The sequence below is a fragment of the Manis javanica genome, chromosome 11 (assembly GCF_040802235.1).
Source record: "Manis javanica isolate MJ-LG chromosome 11, MJ_LKY, whole genome shotgun sequence".
In the NCBI taxonomy this organism is placed as follows: domain Eukaryota; kingdom Metazoa; phylum Chordata; class Mammalia; order Pholidota; family Manidae; genus Manis; species Manis javanica.
The window spans coordinates 65360157-65381063 of NC_133166.1; the positions used below are offsets into that span (position 1 = coordinate 65360157).

A 20907-nucleotide genomic window follows, 5' to 3' on the forward strand; every position below is an offset into this window, starting at 1 on the left:
CCCTCCCCAGTGGTATTAATGGCTTCAGGCAGATTTGGCCACTGGCGAGCCAGCCAGGGACAGTGTTGAAACCCCAATTTGTACCCCAAACCTGCACCTTTCTCCCAGAGCCTCAGGCTCTCCTCCTCTCCAGCTAGCCTGTCTTTCTTTTCTTATGAGAGAAAAGCCTGCTCTCAACTAGGAGTTTAGGGCTTGAGATGCCACTCCACACTGAGCTGGCCCCCATTCCTGGAGCCTTGGGCAGCACGGCCCTGTAGGAGGAAGGACCAGAGGCTCTAGCCAGAAGATCCATTGCCCAGGTTCAGCCTTATTTGCCATCAAAAGGGACCAGTGACAGAGCAGTGGAATTTAATCCCGCAGCTGCTATGACACGCAGCTTTCCATGCTCGATAAGGTTAAATCCCAGCCTTCTTTGTGGCTAGAGAAGCCTGGGTCCCAGTCCTAGTGAAGGTTAGTCAGCCCAGTGGCAAGGCACAGGCTGCTCCATCACTGGAGGGTACAAAGCCAAGAAGTGCTAGGGAGCTCTGGTGGCAACCAGTGTGCAGAGCCTGGCTAGCGTAGGGGTGCCAGGCATCCTGGGCACGCAGAGGCCACATGCTTGGACACTGACAAAGACAGTTTTATTAGGGCAGAGGGGCCCAGGGCACTAAAGGGCTAAGGTACCCCTGCCCATAGCAGCAAAGCACACTATCCCACCCCTCCCCACACCTCACTCCCAGGATGTCTTGTCAGCCCCAACTGTAGAAATAAATTTTCTGCCAGGTAGGCAAGTAATCCATGAGCGGCCCTGCAATGAGAGAGAGGGGAACAAGGTCAGGGTTGAGGGCCAGACTCCAGTCTGGTTCTGTTCTATCCATGGCCGTCCTTAGCCACTGCCACTCAAATAAACTCACATCCACACAGCCAGGAACCTAACCTACTCTCCCACCTCTTCACCACTAGCAGGAGAGCAATGGCAGTGACCTTTGTCCCCATTTACAGACAAGGACTCAGGCTTGGAGAAGCCACTTAGTTTGTCCAGCCATAGATGCTGACAGCCCTGATCTAGCAGCTCTCCATTGAGGCAGGGCTCTAAACAGTCTAGTAGGTCTCCTACTTCTCCAGGATACAGAGGAAGGACAGTGTGGTCTAACTGCCCACAATGGATACCCTCCTTCCAGCCACGCATGAGGCTCTATGGGCCAGCCAGGCCCACACTCAGGAACCTGACCATAGAGCTTCCTCACCCAACTGTGCCAAGAATCAAATCACAAGGATTACAAGGAGACAAAGAGAAAAGAGGGAGAAAGGGCCATGCACAAGATCTGTGACACTCAGTCATCATCATGCCCCTGCTCATGCTTACTTGTGACCAGGCCAATGCCCGGGACGTGGTCTGCCAGCAGCTGGAGTAGGAAGAGGATCCTGGCCCTGCAAAGAGGAGGTAAACAGGGAGCAGGCTGGGTAAGGGGCCTGAGTCCCTGCGAGTGAGGGTGCTGAAAAGCCTTCTGTGACCATGTGACTAAAAGGTAGTGCATCCGTGACACTCTGCCACTAGGAGAGACCCTGACGCCAAAGGCCGAGACCTCTGGTGGAGCTCTGATCCTGCCTTCCCTAGCCACAGGCCTGGGGTGCTGGGGCTTACAACACCCCATCACAGACGCCTCCTCCCATCTCTCCCCCATGCCTGCCCTTCCTTCCACTGAGCCAACACATGCCTATGGAGGGTCATGCAGAGGGCAGGGCCAGTGCAGGGAGCATGAGGGCCCAGAGGGGAGGACAGCCCCACCCTGCTCTCCTTGAGAGCCCAAGTCTGGGAAAATTGCTGAACCACACCGAAACCTCACATGCCAATGCTGAGAGTTGTCAGGGTTCCAGAGGGAGACACAGCCTGAGGAGGGCATGCTTTTGGCTCAGAGGAAGGGGTAAGGGCCTCCCTTTTCTCTAAGAAAATGGGTTTTCTACAGAAGAACCCACAGTGAGATGATGATGATTTGAGAAGAAAATGATGATGCAATGTGACGTGCTTTAAGTGCTTACTCTGCCAGGTACTGTCATATGCAGTAAGCCATTTAACCCCTATAACAGGCCTGGTAGGTGGGTACTATTACGTCCCCATTTTATGGGTTAGGAAACAAAGCACAGAGGCGTTCAACAACCTGCCCAAGGTCACACAGCTGAAAGGCAGCCTAGCTCCAGAGATAATCCTCTCCCTCTGACAGTAAGAAAAGGGGAACAGAAGACTGCTCCTTCACAGATGGCATCCCATAGTTCCTCAGCACCCTGCTCCCTGTCCTCAGGGGAAACAAGGAATTTCTCTGACAGGTTTCTAGATGCTTCTCAGTCTGGACCTTTGCCTTAAGGGTGCTAGGTTGGTCAGGTCAGCAGGAGAGTGAGCCATCCTAAAGGCTTGCAGCCTGGGAGTCACCTCTGCAATTCTGTCACCTCAGAATTCCTTAGTTCCCTGAGTTACTGGGGTGACAATGTTTCCTCTGTAAAGTACAAGTGATTTGTGGGGAGAGGTCATATGATTCATTTAAGTATCTGGGATGTTTTCTCTGGAATATGGAATAAGATTAGTACCTTATGAGCTTTTGAACTTATCTGAAAATAGGAACTCCAGGCAATTATGTTCACTGGGGTGGTATTAAATATGACCTGTTTGCTTTCTGTTGCCTCAGAAAAAAACAGATTGTATGGCCATAATGTTCAATGCAATTCTAGTTAATACTCCAGTCTTTAAGCAGCGTACTTGCTGAGACCCAGTCACCGTACAGAGACCTCTCCTCAGATCTGGGTCTGACCTGTCACCCAGGCAGGCCTTTGGGAGACTTGGCCCAAACCAGCTCCCACCTGCCTCCAGGAGGCCTCTCTGTGTCTGTCTGAGGCAGAGAGCTCTCTCCCTCACAGGTGACACACTAAGGGCTGGGCAAAGTAGAGACAGGCCAGCAGAGAACATGCATGTGGGATCTGATTTTGACCCTGGCAGTTTAAACAAAGCCATCCAACCTCTCTGAGTCTCAAGTGCCTTGTCTGAGCAGTGGAGATAACCCAAACTCTTTGACAGCAAGATGTGCAGATCAGCCAGAGGGTGTGGGAAGTCTGCATGCATCACCAGCCCCCGCAGCCCTGTCCTTGGTGTGTCTGCTGCCAACAAACGCATAAGCTCCTGAACATGGGCTGATGGCCTCGGGAGCTTTGAGGGCAGGCTGGCCTGGCCCCCAGTAAATAAGGGTGTGGCTGTACCACAGAACCACACACAGTGGGTGCTCAGTGAACTGTGGATGAGGAAGAAGCGGGGAAGGAACAGGCATGGACAGGGGTTGGAGAACCAGTGCCCCACCCTGTTCCCTCCCTCAGGCTGAGGGTGGGCCACGCCATCCCTCCACAGGGGCTGGGTCCTTACTCAGAGAAGTGGTCATAGAATGGGGAGCGCAGCAGGTAGTAGAGCAGTAGGATAGTCCGGCGCCGCAGCTCCAGCTGCTCCCTCCGGGTCAGGCCCTTCCTGTCACCCAGGAGGCTCAGGCTGGGGGTAGGAGGGGACATGGTGAGGGCCAACAACAGGAGAAGCAGGGGCCCCTGCCTGCCCAGGTGAGGACAGGCCTGCAGCACAAACTGGTGAAGGGCGAGGAGCCTCCAGGCAGGCTCAGGCTCACCTGGTCACATCCACAACACCAGATAGGAGCCAGGGTGCCCACGACCGCTGACCCCATAGGCCCAGGCTAAGCACTGATGGCCAAGGTGTCAAGGATGTCTCCAGCACATGGCCCACTCCCCCACCCCACATCTGTTCCCACCCAATGCTGGCCCCACCCCATGGTAAGGATACAGTGCAGCAGGGGCCTGGCAATATACAGGGACTCTGCGATGGTCTCCTGCAGCCCCAGTGGGGTGGGGGTGACACTCAGCTCCTCATGGCGCTGCTGCCGTCGTCCCTCCCACTGCTGGGGGGCTCCCCAGTGCCTTGAGTGCAGGGACGGAGCTAGAACACAAGGCCAGCAGATGAGCAAACTGGGGTGGGGTAAGGGTGCAAGCTGGGGCAGGAGACTGGCAGCAGTGAAAGCCAGGCCCTCAGGGCCCAGTCCAGCTACACCCTGTACTTACTATTCTGGAGGGTTCGCACTACTCGGTTGGAACGTTTCCCCACGTATGACTGATCCTGGCTGCCAGGGCTGCGGTCACCATCTAGCAGGGACAGACAGAACGACCCACTGTCAGAGGATTATGTTTCCAGCAAAACCTAAAAGAACATGTGTGCAGTGAATGTTCATGGGCTAAGGGGTGCATGAGCTTGTGCTGAGGCAGCAGCTGAGTCAAGGACACTGTAGCCAGAGGTTGTGGCTCAACATTGGAACATTCTACAGCCCTCCCTGGCCTGTGGGAAGGTCAGCAGCACCAGTGGCAGGTCAGCCAGCCAAGAATCCTGGCTTCTCCAGGGCCTGAAGCAAAGTAGGAAAGCCCAGCCCAAACACCTCTATGGACACCATAGTACCATAGGAGCCATGTCCTCTCAGATCTCTGCTGTCCATAACCATGAGGAGAAGCAAAGAACTGCCCCCACTCAAGGCCAGGAGAGTGAGACCCAGAGGCCACTATGAGATGGGTCCTGAGCCCTGAAGGGACATATTTGCTGGGTGCCCTCCCTCATGAAGCTGTGGTTTGATACAAAATAAAGCCCAGAGAGAAGGACAGTAGGACCTTTGTCGCCTGCTGATGCTCTGTCCCTTCTTCCTGCTGCCCACCCAAAAGAAAGAGGACTCTGACATCAGAAGTCCTGAGTTCAAGTTCTGATTCTGCCCCTAACCTAATCTATCTTCTTCTTCTCTGTAAAATAAAGGGTGATGAGAACAAAAAAAATGGGCTGATGGGGATAGATGTGCTCCATAAATGGACAACACTGTATTCAAGTCAGTCAGCTCTAAGTCCACAATTTAGTCCCATGCCCCTTCCACTCCAGAGCCCGGAAGCAGCTTACTCAGTGAGTGTGCCTGGGTGTCCCTGTCCAGTGGAATGATGGGGGGTGAGGTCTGGAGGCCAGCTTTGAACCAGATCAGCAGAAACATCCGTAGTACACACCTGGGTTGAGAATACAGCAGGCTGGGGCAGGGGTTGGGGGTGTTCTGCTGAACACCACCTGTACAGCTGGTCTTGGTCACCCCCACCCAGGGCCTACCCTCCACAGTCCACACATACTTGGCCAGCTGGATGAGGGCGATGGCGAGCCACTTGCCCACTTCGCCCCACACCTTGGCAGTCCCCATCTCCATGAACACCTCCACGCACTCCAGCACACTCAGCCACATCAGCAGCTTCTGCTGGGACAGTGACTGCAAGAATCCCAGGCCAAGAAGTCAGGAGGAGCTCCCCCTAGTCCTAGCCCCCATCCCCCCAGGGGACTCCTCTGATAGGAGATAGGGATTGCCCTCTTTCTGAGACTAAATGTGTAAGCTTGAGCTCTCCCAAGACAGTCTACTCTACCTCTCTGAAACTCAGTCTCTTCATTTGCGATGGGGACATGAGCACCTTGACACTTCACCTGATGAGATGGCCTGAAAGATAGGCATATCTATACCTATGAGACCACAGCATGTGCTACCCACATGGGCTAGTTGTTACTATTTCATTCACAAGTCCTGTGCTTCCCACTCAGTTTCTGACAGAATTCTCACCACAGGCAACTTTTTCCGAAGCTCCTTCCGCAGGATCCCGTCATTGAGCAGCACAAGCAGGTTAGAGGCGGAGTACACTGAGGGGTGGAGTGTGGCCTTGAGAGGCTGGCTCTGCAGCCTGTAACCCCCAACTCCCCAGGGCTGCAGGGATCACCTGTGACCTACTGTGCTCAGCCACCCACAGACTATGTGGAAACCAACCTGCCTCCCCGCTCACTTGCTCAGAGCTCCATGCTCCCCAATATGATCTCCTGTGGGCAGCTGGAACAAGAAAGGATGGTCTGATCTCAGTGACAAACCAGCTACTGCCCTGCTGGATATCACTGATCATCCAGCTGCCCAGAATGGCCCATCATGCTCTACACGGCCATGGATGTGTGGTCTCACCTCCTGGCCTTTGCTCTCTCTGCAGACTGTCTCTGAAAGTCTACTCCATCCCTACCTTTCAAAACCCAATTCAACCTTTCAAGACTGTCATGTCCAATACTCATGGGGCAAATACTACTGAGGCCTTTACAGTCTGGGGATCCTGTAGTCTGGGAGGTCTAGATTTGAATCCTGGTTCAGGGATCATCAGTGGCTGCGCCCTAATCTCATGAACTTCTGTTCCTTTAAATGGACACTTAGAACAATAATAGGACCCACCTCATATGACCATAGGATCGATCAACTGAGCAAAGGCAGAAAAGGTGCTTGGCCCAGCCTCCTGGCCAGTCAAGACCTCCAGACTTGTCTCTCGACTATGGAGACATGGGACTATGGAGACATGGAGGGCCCAAGAGAGTAGACGCTGGGCCTTTGACTCCATCACAACACAGCACAACACAGAACGATTTAACGGGAGGCCTAGAACCGCGAGCCAGGGTAGTCACCCCTTCTGGAAGCCCTCCTGGTCCTTCCCGCCCCCCAGCCACCCCAGTGCCCAGCTCACCCAGCTCTGACAGCTCGTGGGAGTCGGTGAAGCGACCTGGGGAGAAGGCACAGAACGAGGCATCGGTGAACATTTGTCTCACCCTGAGGCTTCAGGTCATCGGACGTCCCCTCCCTAGGTCCTATGAGAACCTGGAAGGAACTTCCCAAGCACAGCCATCACCACCCTAATTCCAAAGGGAAGGGGGCCCGTGGGGTCAGAGGTCAGAGCCCCGAAGGGATGGGTCAAAGGTCAGGGTGGCACCTGCTAGCAGGTAACTGAGGCCCCGCACTGCCGTCTCCAGCTGAGCCGTGGCGGCCGGGTGACGAGTCACGTACTCCTGATAGCGAAGGCCCAGGAGCCGCAGCTTCTCCATCCCGGCCTCGAAACCAACAGATTCACAGCCCGACACTACGACTGGCTGCAGCGCCTTGTTGCCTGAGCCCTCCTTCCTCCTTCCGGCCCTAGACCCGCCTCTCCGTTGGTTAACTTCCGTGAGCCAGAAGGATGGTGAGGTGAACGGCCATTGAACCACCCTTCACCCCATTTCTTAAGTCACCTCCCATTTAGGGGTAGCGCTTAGCAACTGCGGGCCTAATCCCGCCCTCCCTGCTCCTTCAGGTCTAGGTCTGGCTAACACACTCTCCTCCTGATCCACTAACGCTGACTGAGCCGGGTTCTTCCGCCTTCCGGTTTGGCCACCCTCGCGCTTGCGCAGTTAACAGCTCCAAGAGCGCTCCCGCAGTAGTCTTAAATTCATTCTAGAGCAGGGAATAGAAGCTTAGTTTTTTTAATAGAACGCCGAGAGGCTCGAACAGAAGGCCCGGACTTTAAAGGGCTGGGAGGTAGCCCGCCTAAAGGAACCTTGTTCACATTTCGGAAGGACCGGTAAGAGACTGAGGACTCCCGGTCTGTGTCTCGGCAGGCGTGCCTTCAGCCAGTTGCCTCCTCTCACGTAAGGTACAAAGCTAGTGCTGGGGAAACTAACCAGTCCACTCTCTCTCCCACACAGCCTCCATCAACTTGACCTGTAACCCTGGCTTCGGCCCCGGCTCCCAGGTGTACTGTGTCCTCCAAGAGCGCGAACCCGCACTCCCCACTCCGCGGAGAAAACCTGGCCGGGACTTCTGCTCTCAACTCGGGGTGACCTTGGTTGGGTGTTTCCCTTCCCTGGGCCTCTAGTTTCCCCACTTGTAAAATGGTTTGAGGGCAGACTTGGTCCTTGAGCCCAGGATCAGTCTCAAAGCGTTTTTCGGCCCTCGGATGCACCTCCCGATCCTCAGCTGCTCCCAAAGAGTTGGGGAGACTCCTGCGGATACCTCCCCAAACTGGGAAGCTTTCTCGAATGGGCGGCGGCGGGATAGAGCGGACAGAGGTGGAACACTCAGAGGAGGCAGCCCCTGATTGGCTGTGGGAAAAGGGGCGGGACATAGGTGGGCTGAGGGGCGGTGCCGTTGGGGACCTGACCCGCAGGTTTAGGTACCCAGAGAATAATGGTACGTTGTTTTACTTAATCCCCTCCATTTAAGGATCCGTTTAAGAATGCCCAGTCAAGATTCCAATACTAGCAATTTACTATAATTAACAAAAAAAGATTTCAATCTTGGTCTAGTCTTGATAAGGAAAATATTCAACACAGCCGTCAGGGTCAGTAAACCACTTTTTTCCTCCCGTTGGCAAAGTCAGCAGAGCACCCCCAGCTGTCTCCTCCCCTCTTTCTCTGGGCTCTTCTTTTGCCCTGCTAATGCCAAAATGCCACACATCAAAATAATATAAATTGTTCCCCTTGCTTGTGCTTAGGGCTCAGACCTTGGGAGATTACTCCCCTCTGAGCCCGCCGGTGTAAAATAAAACCTCAACACTCCAAGACCTCCGAGTGCCACTTGGTTCTTCCATCAGTGATCCAGTCCAGGTTTTCCAGTATTCTCCATCACAGTCTGATCACAGAATCAAGGCATTTTCGGCAACATACCTAATGGGGAAGCCACAAGGCCCTCCTTGCCTCCCTCCACCTCCTCCCTAGCTTAGTTTTTTTTTTCTATATGGCATGGGGAATCATAGCTGCCCTCCCTACTCATGCCACAGAATGATGGCCCAGGGAGATATGTCCAGGAGCCTCAAGAAAAGCAAAGGTCTTGGAGAACAGAGCTGATGGCATGGGCATCATCAACTTCCTCTTTCACCACCTCCTGGGTACAGGCTCACTCATACTCTACTCCTCCAGCAACCTTGCCAGCTTGGTGTGAACTTTATCACAGATGGGGAATAAGAGGCCCAAGTAGGGGAAAGGACTTGTCCCAGGTTAGACAGGGTGCCATTGGCCAAATAGACCATGATAAGGGCCTCCAGTTGACAGTGCCCTCTCTCCTATAGCAAGTAAAAGCAGTGAAAAGTTGAGGCCACTTGGTCATGAGTGAAATTAGCAACTGGGATTAAGACCAGGGCTCAGGGCATTCAGTGTGGGGCTCTTTTCCCCTTCCTCCCTGTACCCCATTGTCTTAATGAACTTGTCCCCCAAATCTCACCAGTGGGAATTCCTCCAACCCCTCCCTCCGAAGCTGTGGAGGGAGTGAGGGGTGGGTGGGTGTGAGGTTTTGATAGTACTAGTGCTGGGGAGAAGAAAGAGGTGTGGAGGACAGAGGAGCAGCCTCCCACACACACAGTATGAGGGCCGCTGTGGTTGGAGCCTGTTTCTCCTCCCTCCCTTCAGGCCTGGGAGAGGAGCATGGGCCCTGCCAGGTTGGCAGCTTTAGGGCTGCCTGAATTACCTATCCAGATCCTGAGTCTGATTAGGTTCCAGAGACAAAGAGTGCTAGTGTGTGCAGAAGGTGCCCAGGGAAGCCCCTCCCTACCCGGCCCTTGCCTGGAATTGGTCACCTGGCTTGGCCGGAAGGGCCTCTAGGCAGGTTGGGCCAGATCCTCCCTCCTTCATTCTGCCTGGAGCCACAGGGGAACAAAGCTGGATCAGTCCAACAGGTACAGATGAGGACACTGAGGCCCAGAGAGGGGGCCTGACTTGTCTAAGCTCACACAGCCTGGACAGAGCTGGGCCAAACTGGGTCTCAAGCCTAAACAACCAGCACCTTTTCACATGCCCACACCTGTTTCCCTTTCTCCCCCAACACCCTTGAACTTCTTAGAGGCCCAGCAGGCATCTCAGCACTACAGTCTACCCTGAGTGGGTTAAGTTAAGCAAGGTGCAGGGTCAGCATTGTGAGTGACCACAGTGAGGTCTGCAAACCCAGTTCCTGGCACAGACCCCCTGGCCAAGCCCTATGTACTATACCTGCTCCCTCACATTTACTCCATATACTCTACTAAAGGTCTTGGGGAGGGATTCACCCACCCCCACCCCAGCTCCAGCCTAGAGATGAGGGTCAGGTGTCCTGGAGGCTCAAAGTTCCAGAGGCCCGGATGGCCCCTGCTTTCCCTTATCTCTTCTTAATCTCTAGATGTGCAAGGAGCTGCCACCAGTCTCCATGGCAAACGTTGCCCCTGGCCTCCAAAGGACCACAGCCCAACCTTCCTTCAGACCCCCATCTTCCAGAAAAAGGCATCTGGCATCTTGGGAGAGGAGATTTGAGGGGTTGTAAGGGTCTCAGCCTGGGCCGTTTTCCACAGCTTCCTTTGGGGTTGGGGCCTTTCAGGACCCTATTTTTATAACTGAAGTTGGGCTAAAGGGCCCCTGGCACAGCGAGGTACTGGAAGGCTTCCAGCACATACTTAGCATTGGGTCTGTGCTGGGCCCTGGCTGGGCACTGGGGACCCAGCACAGGGCAAGACAGGCAGGGCCTAGTCCCAGAGCAGCTACCTTCTGGGGGTGGGGGAGCAGGCTATAAACAAGTCAACAAGGTCAACTTTGAAGAAGTGCTGGGAAGAAAACAACCCAAGGGATGTGGAAAGAGGAGCCAGCCATAGGAAAATCTTGGCAGAGTTCTGGCAGAGGGAACACCAAGGGCAAACCCTGGTCAGGAAACCCTCAGGGAGGAGCAGCAGGAAGCTTTGCCTGAAGGGTAGAGGCTGGCAGGGGTCTGGGAAAGGGGCCAGAGGGTGTCCTAAACGGTCACTGCATCTCTGGGGGCAGTGGGGAGGAACGCCCATGTCACAGGACTGAGGGGAGTTAACTGAGGGCCTGGCGCTGGAGTGTATATGCTCAATCAACTGTGGCTGCTTTTTGTTCCCCGTCCAAAGTGCCCACCACTCGCTCCAGGGCCATGGTCTAGGTGGGGCCTGCTATGGGTTTCCACGTGGATAGGTAGGAAGAAGAAATCCAGGCCGGGCACAATTGTACAGGTCCAGGCAAGGGTTGGGGATCCCCAGCCCTGCCCAGGAGGCCCAGGCCAATGGCGTCATTGAGGCCCCTCGCCAGCTCCGGGGCAGGAGGCGACTTTCAGGAGGACGCTTTGTCTGGGCTGCGCCAGAGTCATCGCCAGGCGGGCCGGATCACCTGGACTTAGCCGAGGTGGAGCAGATGGGGGAGCAGGGGTTTCCAGGTGCTCCACAGCACCGGGCAGGTCTCGGCCAGCCCCGCCTCCCGTCCTCGGGGCAGGTGTCTCCAACCCCCGTCGCCCTGCTTTCCAGCCTTTTCCCCCTTACTCCGGCCATCCCTTTGATCCCGGGCTCGCGGTCACGGACCCCTCCTTCAGGGGCAGGTTAAGGGGAGGAGTCGGAGCTCCAGAACACGGAAGAGGGGGATGGGCTCAGAGCAGGTGGCAGGGAACGAGCCTTCCTGGGAGGTTGCTCCCGCTCCCTCCAGCCGTCCCATGGTATCCGGGGGTCCGTCCTCTCCGGCTGCTGGAGGAGGGCGTCGGATCCCGGGGAAGGAGGCGGGCCAAACCCCCAGGGGTCTCCCCGCCCCTTCGGGTTCAGTCAAGCGGAGGTGAAACCTGAACTCTGGTTGGGGGCGGGGCTGGCTCTTTCGCCGACAGGACTGGCCTGCGCCTCCATTCCCGTTTTCCTTCTACCCCTCTTTTCCCTGCCCCCGGGCCAGCTTCTGAAAGAGTAAAGTCGGGGTCCTAGAGCCGCTGGAGCAGGTGAGGTGGGACTCAGTGCGGGAGGGAGGAGCGGGCGGCCGTCGGGCCCTGCCGTCCGAAGCCGACCCGCTGCTCCCCTTCCCGCGTGCACAGGGCCGGCGATGGAGCCCGAAGCCCGGGGGCGCTCCCCGCCCTGAGGGCCCCCGCAGGTGGCCATGATGCCCCGAGGGCGCCCCCGGGCGCTGGGGGCAGCCGCGCTGCTCTCGCTGCTGTTGCTCCTGATTGGATTCTTCCTGTTCCGCGGGCACCCGGAGTGTGAGCGCTGCGACCTGGGAGGCGAGGGGGTGCTTAGGGATCCTTGTCCTGTCCGCTGACGCCACGTGTCCCTCCAGACGGGCGGCCGCATGGGGTTGCTGCCCTGGAAGGAGACCCACCAGCGGACCATAGGGGCCACAACAGCTCGGACTGCGTGCCTCCGCGGCCGCTGCTGCCCAAATGCGAGGTCAGTGCGCGGCCCCTGACGACGGGAATCTCGGGCGCCGCTCCCCGAGCCCAGCCTTCTGGGCATCTGAGGGAATCACATTACCAGGCACAGGCTCCGGCACTGACCAGCGCTTCGGGTCTCACCTGCTCTGCTCTCGGCCTCAGTTTCCCCAGAAATGAGGGGTTGGACCCCCGCAGCCACCACCACTCTTCCCTAACTCTGATGCTGGGGTGGGGCTACACTGCCATAGACCAAGGGTCCTCATGTACTGGAGCAGGGAGCTGCTGCTGACCTTTCTGTGCTCCCCCACCCCTCAGCTCTTGCATGTGGCCATCGTGTGTGCAGGACATAACTCCAGTCGAGAGGTCGTCACCCTGGTGAAGTCCATGCTTTTCTACAGGTACAGTCGTGTGTGTGTGTGTGTCATGGGCGGGTAAGGGTGCAGGGTGGTCAAGAGTGGGTAAGGTAACAGTCTCTGGCAAAGTCTTGAGTTCCCTGCTGGGATCTCAGAGCTCTAGCTCCCCCATTCCTGACAGTGTCCCCTTCCTTCCTTGAAGGTGGTTGTAAAAATATCCTGAGCTGGATATGGAAAGGCTCTTTGCAGAAGTTGGTGCTTTCACTTCTGAGCCCCTCAGGGTGGGCTTGTCTCATGTTGTTCCTTGGACAGCCTACAGCTTTCCGCCTCTGTCCTTCCCAAAGGAAAAATCCACTGCACCTCCACTTGGTGACTGATGCTGTGGCCAGGAACATCCTGGAGACACTCTTCCACACATGGATGGTACCGGCTATCGGGGTCAGCTTCTATGATGCTGATGAGCTCAAGGCAGGAGCCCTGGCCCTTTTGTATACCTTTCAGCCATCCCAGCCCTCTCCTTCCTCCCAGGGTTTAGGGGGCAGAGGAAGGAGAGGTTAGAGTTGCCAGGATCCCCAGGCACATCATACTTAAGTTCAAATCCCTCACCCCTCTGGAGCTCACTCCTCTGCTGTGCTCAATGCCCTGTCCTTCCCATCTACAGACCCAGATCTCCTGGATCCCCAACAAGCACTACTCTGGCCTCTATGGGTTAATGAAGCTAGTGCTGCCTGGGGCCCTGCCCCTTGACCTGGCCCGTGTCATTGTCCTAGACACAGATGTCACCTTCACCTCTGACATTGCAGAACTTTGGGCACTCTTTGCCAACTTTTCTGGTGAGAGGCCTGGGACCCCATCCCACCAGCCCCACTCCCTGGCCTGTCCAGGCCCCCTGTTGCCTAGCCCTGAGCCAAGGTCCTGTGGCAGCCTCAGGCAATTCACTCATGCCCTCCCTCCCAGACAAGCAGGTGATCGGTCTTGTGGAGAACCAGAGCAACTGGTACCTGGGCAACCTCTGGAGGAACCATAGGCCCTGGCCTGCCTTGGGCCGGGGATTTAACACAGGTGGGGACAGTGGTGGGGGGCATGCAGGAGGGGTGGCCTGAGGCACTGGGCAGGGCACAGAGTGCTGGGAAGCCCCTTACGAAGCATAGTGCTATGGAAAGAACACTGCGAGAAGAGCCAGTTCCAACCTTGGCTATTGTGCTGGATGGCACTGGCCAAATCACTTGGTCCCTCTGAGCCTCAAGTTTTCTCATCCATTAAACACGGGTGATTTTACCAGCCCTAGGGGTACCAAGTGCAAGAAGATGGCCATAGAGATGTTCTATAAGCTGTGTACCTCCCCTTACTCCCAAGAGGATTGACGGCAGTCAAATAATAACAATAAGTCAAAAATAAAAAAATAAACCTTATGACCGCTGGCTCCAGGAGCTAGGTCATCCCAGGTGGGCATGACAACCTCTCCCCATGGGCAGGTGTGATTCTCCTGTGGTTGGACCGGCTCCGGCAGGCTGGCTGGGAGCAGATGTGGAAGCTGACAGCAATGAGGGAACTCCTCACCCTGCCTGCCACCTCTCTGGCTGACCAGGTCTGTGGGAGCCTTTGAAAGGAGAGGTGGGGCAGGCCCAGGGCCAAGGAGTGATGGCTGTCTCTGCCCAGGACATCTTCAATGCTGTAATCAAGGAGCACCCAGGGCTGGTGCAGACCCTGCCCTGTGTCTGGAATGTGCAGCTGTCAGACCACACACTGGCTGAGCGCTGCTATTTGGAGGTGTCTGACCTCAAGGTGAGTGGGGCAGGGGGCTGGGGGCTGGTGGTGGTGCAGGGCCAAGGATGGGGACTCCTGCTGCCCGCTCCCATTCCCCCACCAACACTCTCCTGGGCCCCAGGTGATCCACTGGAACTCACCAAAGAAGCTGCGTGTGAAGAATAAGCACGCAGGATCCTTCCGAAACCTCTACCTGACCTTTCTGGAGTATGATGGGAACCTGTTGCGGAGAGAGCTCTTTGGGTGCCCCAGCCCACCCCCACCTGAGGCTGAGCAGGTGAGGAGCACCTTCCCTTGCCATGGGGAGGCTCTGCTCCTCTCTCGGGTGGGACCTGGCCCTGTCTGGGGACTGTCCTCCTGCTCCAGCCCTGCCCCTCCTCTCTCCTGGCCCCCTCAGTTGCAGCAGGCCCTGGCACAGCTCGATGAGCAAGATCCGTGCTCTGGGTTCCGGCAGCAGCAGCTCAGTGTGCACCGTGTGCACATCACCTTCCTGCCCCATGAGCCACCACCCCCCAGGCCCAATGATGTTACCCTAGTGGCCCAGCTCTCCATGGACCGGTGAGGGTACTGAGGGCAGCCCCAGGGAGCATAGCCTGGGCTGGGACTGGGAATTTCTGAGAAGAGGGCTTCATTTGGTAGAAGAGCTCTCACTGTCTAATGCTTGAGGAGTTCCTGAAGTTGGAGACGCTGGGTATGGTGGAAAAAACTTGGGCTTTGGGAGTCATTCAGGCATCTGGAACTGCTCTTCATAGTTGTGAGACCATGGGCAAGTCTTAATCTCCCTGGACCTCAGTTACCTTATCTGTCAAATGAGGGAGTAACCACTTTGTCAGGGTAGTTGTTAAGGTTAAGAAAGACCTGCTCAAAAAGTACTTGGAAGGAGCTAAGTCACTTACCGGGGTGCCCACAGCAGCTAACCTGGGGAGGCATTCCAGCCCTCCCTGGGCTGACCACCTCCATCACCCCAGGCTACAGATGCTGGAAACACTGTGCAGGCACTGGCCAGGCCCCATGAGCCTGGCCTTGTACCTGACAGATGCAGAGGCCCAGCAGTTCCTACATTTCGTCGAGGCCTCGGTGGTGCTCTCTGCCCGGCAGGACGTGGCCTACCATATGGTTTACCGCGAGGGTCCCCTCTACCCTATCAACCAGCTTCGCAATGTGGCCTTGGCTCAGGTCCTCACGCCGTATGTCTTCCTCAGTGACATTGACTTCCTGCCTGCCCACTCCCTCTATGACTACCTCAGGTAGGCCTGAGGGAGAGGAACGGTGTGTGGGGGGTGTGGCAGGGTGGCAGGCACCTGCAGGACCCAATGCAGTGTGTCCCAGCTCCTTTCTGGGCCTCAGTATTCTCCCTGAAATGGGGTTCATATTTGGGCAGGAGGGCCACATTGTTTCTCTGGGCTGCCACAGGAGAGCAGGGGAGGCTGGAACCTGCTTCCCATAGCAGCTACACTTGTGCCTGTCTTCTACAGGGGGGGTCAGGGTGAGCTTGACTTGGAAAGTTATGCCACTAAGAAAGTAAGCAAATCACCAGGTCCAGAGCTGGAAACAGTCTTCTGTTTTCTCTCCTGTCCACAATACACCTTCCTCAGGGCCTCCATCGAGCAGCTAGAGCTTCGCAGTGGGCGGAAGGTAGCTCTGGTTGTGCCAGCATTTGAGACCCTGCACTATCGCTTCAGCTTCCCCAGTTCCAAGGTGGACCTGCTGGCCCTGCTGGATGCTGGTGCTCTCTACACCTTCAGGTGGGGGAAGCCACTGCTCTACTCCCCTCTGTCACCCTCTGCCCCCCAATGAACTCCTAGCTTCAGCTTGGCTCCTTGCCCTATCCTGCTCCACAGGTACCATGAGTGGCCCCAGGGCCACGCACCCACAGACTATGCTCGCTGGCGGGAGGCTCAGGCCCCGTACCGTGTGCAGTGGGCCGCTGACTATGAGCCCTATGTGGTGGTGCCGCGTGACTGTCCCCGCTATGACCCCCGATTTGTGGGCTTTGGCTGGAATAAAGTAGCCCATGTCATGGAGCTGGATGCACAGGTGAGGGAGTACTTTGCTGCCTCCAACTTCAGTTTGAACACCTCCAGGCCCAGGGAGCTCACTGTACCAGCCCAGTGTGACACACTGTATCAGTAGGCAGCCCTTTTACAAATTCCACACTTCTGTAGAACGAAAACTAAAATTGCCTGCCTCCGGGCCCTTGCTTTGGCTTTCAGGGGCTACTGAATAAGCCTGCTCCCATCCCTGGAGCTGCCATCTTCCCTAAGCTCAGGCAATGACTGTCCCTCTGCCCCTACCTCCACAGGAGTATGAGCTCCTGGTGCTGCCCGAGGCCTTCACCATCCACCTGCCACACACCCCAAGCCTTGACATCTCTCGCTTCCGCTTCAGCCCTACCTATCGTGACTGCCTCCAGGCCCTCAAGGATGAGTTCCACCAGGACTTGTCCCGCCACTATGGGGCTGCTGCCCTCAAATACCTCACTGCCCTGCAGCAGCCCCAAAGCCCCACCTGACCTTAGGCTGGGCCTGCACAGTTCACCCTTACCCTTTGCCTTGGCTCTTGTGCACACTCCATGAAGACATTGGGGCAACCTTGCTGCCCTTCTCACCAGCCCTGCTATGTAAATTATTTAAGTCTCTGTGGGAAGGGCTGCAGTGGAGCACCTGTGAGTTGGGTTTTAGGGACTTCCCTTGCTGCTATCTATGCCTGGGGTCTAGTCTCTGCCCCCACTGGTTTGGGGCTCATTTCACCATCCCCAGCTCTACATCCCCTTTTCATAGTTAAAGTTTTAAAAGCACTTTTTCATGTTCCCCTTGGCTTGGGGCATGAGGGCATCAGTAAGCCCTGGGAGGTGCTGGTATCACTAGGGTCACTGGAGGGCCTGGCCATCCCCTGGAGGATGACTGGAATATGTCTTGTCCACCCTTCCCCTGCCCCAAACCCATCATCATGAGGCTGAGAGACTTTATTTGGCTTTATTTAGTAAAATGTTAAAATAAATAAATACAAATTGATCAGCTGCTCTGTATTCACCCCCCACCCCACCCCACCCACCTGCTCAAAACAAAAATCAAACAAACAAAAACAAAAACTTTGAAGCACAAAACTCCAAATACAAGTTCTACCAAGACTGAAATCACAAAGGGTGTGGACAAGAGACAGGATTGGGGGTTGGCTGGCTCTTTTCTGCTCAGAGCTTGCTGACTTCTGACTGCCTGTCCTATCCTGTCTGACTACAGCTTACCCTGGGCTGAGGGCCCAGTGACCCTGGCCAAGTGCAGGGCCCAAGCTGCTGTGGGGGACAATGGGGTCCTCAGGGAGGCAGGAGCAAAGCAGAACTTAGGAGCCCTGCCATCCCTCTACAAGGGCTATTTTTTAAGAGCTCCACCCTGGCTCTCTGGAGGGGATAACCCCCAGCTTCCTCCCTTTTACTCTTGGGGGAGGGCCAGAAGAATCTTCCCTGGGGCCACCCCCTCCTCTCCTGGAGGGTAGCTGACTCTGAGAAAGGCTGTAAGTCAGTGTGACTATGGGTGTCCTGTTTCTTGCCAAGGGTGCCCAGCTGAAGGGTGGGGGTGAGGCTCGCAGTCATTTACACAGAGCAAAGCTGCCTCCATCCAACAGAAGCCTTGGAATTTGGAGAACCCAGGGTTTGGAAGATGTACTTGGGCCACCATCCATCCTATTATCTGAAGAGACTTTTGCCCCTGGGGTAAAAGTCTCCTAAATTAATAAGCCCTTTGTATAAATAAGAAAGACCACACCCTGAAAGGGAGTGAACGGAGGAACCAGTTAGAATGTGTTGTGTGGGTGAGGAGTGAGAGCCCAGGGAGGCTGCTGGCTTCAAGAGAGGAAGTACCAGAAATGACTGGAGAGGCAACTATGTGCAGAGACAGGTAAGCTGGAAACCCAGTTGCCCTCATGGAGAGGTGTCGGGGAAATGCTGTGCCCCTTCCCACTACCTGCTGAGCCTGAGCCAAGAAGCATTGGGGACAGAGGCAGGCCCTCTAGGGAGACCGGGCACTCGGATGGTGCCAGCTGGAGGCTGCCGTGGCCATGCTGCAGGCCCTACACAAGGGAAGCCCCACTAGGGGCTGCCCCAAGCTGGGTCTCCTTGCCAGCAGGCTTGCCCCAAAGGACCTGATAAGGAAGAAACCAGAATTCTGGATGAGCTCAGCAGAGGTGAGCAAGACCCAGCAGGCTCTGTGGAAGAAAAGGCCTGTGGTTGGCACTGCCACGAATGCAAGCTGGGAAGATGATGGCAACGTGACAACACCGCCTCTGGGGTGCAGTGCCTGAGCTTGGTGCTGACAGGGGGCTTCTGACTAAGGGCCCTGTGGGCAGCCTCTTCCTAGTCCAGCTGCTCCCTGGCCTGAAGTGACTACAAAGCCAACTGGTCTCAGGTATGTCCGCCAGGCATGGGAAAAGAGCCACACATGGAAGCAGAAGAGGGTGGTGGAGGCAGCTCAGGCGAGGCAGTCTTTCTCAGGTGGTCACAGGCACCCACAAGCCTGGGGAGACAGACACGATCGATCGTCTCTGGGCAGAACAGCGAAGCAAGAGACTGGATGACCAGAGCCTTTTCTCTGCAGTAAGGAAAGTTCTGGAATTTGAGTCCAGAATGAGGGTTTGGGGGTAGGATTGATTTTGTATTGCATACTAGCTCACACCTGAGCTTCAGTAAGGATCCATATCCCAACCTTAGACAAGGTCAGAGTGTGAATGCTCACGGCAGCAGGCAAGACTTAGCTCTGCCTCCACCCGCTGCCCCAGCCCCAGACTCCTCAGGCAGCTCCTTTCTGAGCAAAGGCCTCAAGTGATGGTACTTTCTAACTTCTTTCAAGAAAAGATGGATATTATGCAGCCACCCCCAGCCTCTATGCCCAGATAAGTCAAATGGGAGAGCTCTAAGACAGGGCCTACAGCCCACTGCTGGGTTCTGAACCACTGCCAGCTATTCCTCCAACTAGTGCAGGCATCGCCAAATCTCCCTGACTAGACATAGCACCTTGGTTTCTGCATGAGAAAAGGGAGCTCCTCTCTGTCCCCCAGAGGCAACCAGTGCCTGAATCTGAGGCCTGTGCAGCCACTCTTAATCCCCTCTTCTGACATCCTTGGGAAGCTGAATGGAGAGGGCTGGTAGATGAGACAGATGTTACCTAAGAAGTGTCTCTCAGTTTCAGGATCCATCTTGGTCTCTCTGAGCCTCCCTGAATGAGGGAGAAACCAAGGGGAGCTTTTCTGCCCCTTCTAAACTCTGGCAATTACAGGGCATGGGGCAGGCTTGGGAGAGATGGTCTGGGAGGGCTGGGGTGCAGAGCCTCTGCCTCCCTCTGTTGGCCAGGTATGTGCAATGGGCAAAGGCCTCCAGTGGAAGCACAGATCTGACAAAGTTTATTTCTTACAAGGCAAGATGATAGCAATGGTCTAAGCCTTTCCGAATGTTGGTTTTCTTAAGAAGACAGGCCAAGCCAAGACAAACGCAGCAGTTCTGACTAAAGGTCACCCAGGAAGTCTGTGGGTGGACAAAATGGAGTAAACTCCCTCTCTGGTACCTAGAGCCTGCAGGCAGAGAAAGCAGATGGAGATTTAGACCTCTCTTCAAAGGCAAGACAGACAGGAAGGCCACCCAGGGGCTCTCTGTCTCAGAGACATCATGTACCTCAAGACACATCACTCCTCCTTTGTTCTTTCTAAGCACCAAGGACTGATGCAGACAGCCTGCCCCCTGCACCCTCCTGCCAAGGCCAGGTGCATGGGCACCAGTGAGCTTCACTGGCTATTTCCTTCAGACTTGTCCCCCAGGCACTCATAATGCTGGTGGCTGAAAGACCGAGAACAGCACCAAAGAAGGGATCTTATTTAGGCACCAGCCTTTTGCTCTAGCAAAATCCGAGGAGACAATGGGTAGGGCCCTGATACCATCCACACTCCATTTGGGCTTCAAAAACAGGAGTCCAGATCCCTGCACCAAGAAGAGAGGACAGTCTTTCTGAGGAGGGGAGAACACGGGGAGGGCTCCAACCCTGCCCACAGGCTGCAGCACCTGGAGGACAGAAATCGTGGAGACTAGCCCACCAGTCTCGAGACACAAACACAGCAAAATGTCATCATGATCAGCAGGTTCTGTGCTAAAAAATTATAACTACACAGCATTTTCTCCAGTTCTGACACCTTTTTAATAGAAATCACTGTTTTTAGGAAACAAATAGCACTTTTGTAATTTTTTTTACAATGTTTCTTACCTTGATCTTAAGTAACACTAGGAAGACCTCAATATCCTTTATTTTCCTTTTTAATTTAAAAAAAAAGTTGTTGTTTTCCCCAGATACAAAGATTTTTGCCCTTGCATAAAAAAAAAACAGTGCCCCAAACGATGACACAAGGACTCACACAGACTCACTGGACCTCACTGACACTATGACGCCTATTCTACCATGCAAGGTCTCGACTACCCTTAATTGGACTGTCAGCCTGAAAAACAGCTTTTCTATTCCATATTTTAGTTTTTGTTACCAAAAAAGTAAAATAAAGAACAAAATAAAACTTTAAAAGAAAAAAACAAAACCAAAAATTTTTTAAAAAGGGAAAAGAAATGTCTCCATTAAATTCACACACACCTGGGTTGTGTGCTGCTTTGCTCAGTATCTTCTCTTCTTATAAATATAGAAAAGGGATGGAGCTTGTTTTCAAGTAAAATCACCGATCCACCTTCAGTTCCTTCCCCAATACACACACCCTTCTTCCCTGCTCCCCGGCAAGGGCCCCGGGAG

At 55.1% G+C, this 20907-nt stretch overlaps 2 protein-coding genes across 16 annotated transcripts; one reads left to right on the forward strand and one right to left on the reverse strand.

The window, feature by feature from the left end:
* Nucleotides 1–603: 603 nt before the first annotated feature.
* PEX16 (peroxisomal biogenesis factor 16) lies at nucleotides 604–7238 on the reverse strand. Of its 7 annotated transcripts, none has more exons than XM_017667124.3 (12): nucleotides 6823–7238; nucleotides 6580–6615; nucleotides 5850–5909; nucleotides 5649–5725; nucleotides 5173–5306; nucleotides 4955–5055; nucleotides 4084–4164; nucleotides 3809–3961; nucleotides 3636–3708; nucleotides 3386–3505; nucleotides 1346–1410; nucleotides 604–787 (listed from the first exon to the last, which is right to left on the reverse strand). In XM_017667124.3, exons 1-12 carry the CDS (start codon nucleotides 6932–6934, stop codon nucleotides 729–731), a joined length of 1071 nt encoding a protein of 356 aa, XP_017522613.1. In that variant the 5' UTR covers nucleotides 6935–7238; the 3' UTR covers nucleotides 604–728. The 7 variants fall into 7 exon arrangements, with proteins under 7 accessions (XP_017522613.1, XP_073072591.1, XP_073072593.1 ...); XM_073216490.1 differs by having other exon boundaries at nucleotides 4955–5076; XM_073216492.1 differs by having other exon boundaries at nucleotides 4955–5076; nucleotides 5866–5909; nucleotides 6823–6944.
* Nucleotides 7239–7247: 9 nt separating this feature from the next.
* LARGE2 (LARGE xylosyl- and glucuronyltransferase 2) lies at nucleotides 7248–17151 on the forward strand. Of its 9 annotated transcripts, none has more exons than XM_073216467.1 (17): nucleotides 7248–7446; nucleotides 7571–11020; nucleotides 11549–11591; nucleotides 11685–11846; nucleotides 11924–12033; nucleotides 12333–12415; nucleotides 12715–12838; nucleotides 13032–13203; nucleotides 13328–13432; nucleotides 13846–13958; nucleotides 14030–14155; nucleotides 14259–14414; nucleotides 14535–14695; nucleotides 15340–15384; nucleotides 15820–15882; nucleotides 15979–16174; nucleotides 16440–17151. In XM_073216467.1, the coding sequence occupies exons 4-17, from the start codon at nucleotides 11747–11749 to the stop codon at nucleotides 16647–16649; spliced, it is 1764 nt and encodes a 587-aa protein (XP_073072568.1). In that variant the 5' UTR covers nucleotides 7248–7446; nucleotides 7571–11020; nucleotides 11549–11591; nucleotides 11685–11746; the 3' UTR covers nucleotides 16650–17151. The 9 variants fall into 9 exon arrangements, with proteins under 9 accessions (XP_073072568.1, XP_073072565.1, XP_073072567.1 ...); XM_073216461.1 differs by having other exon boundaries at nucleotides 7249–7446; nucleotides 15106–15384; XM_073216465.1 differs by having other exon boundaries at nucleotides 7249–7446; nucleotides 15733–15882.
* Nucleotides 17152–20907: the final 3756 nt, after the last annotated feature.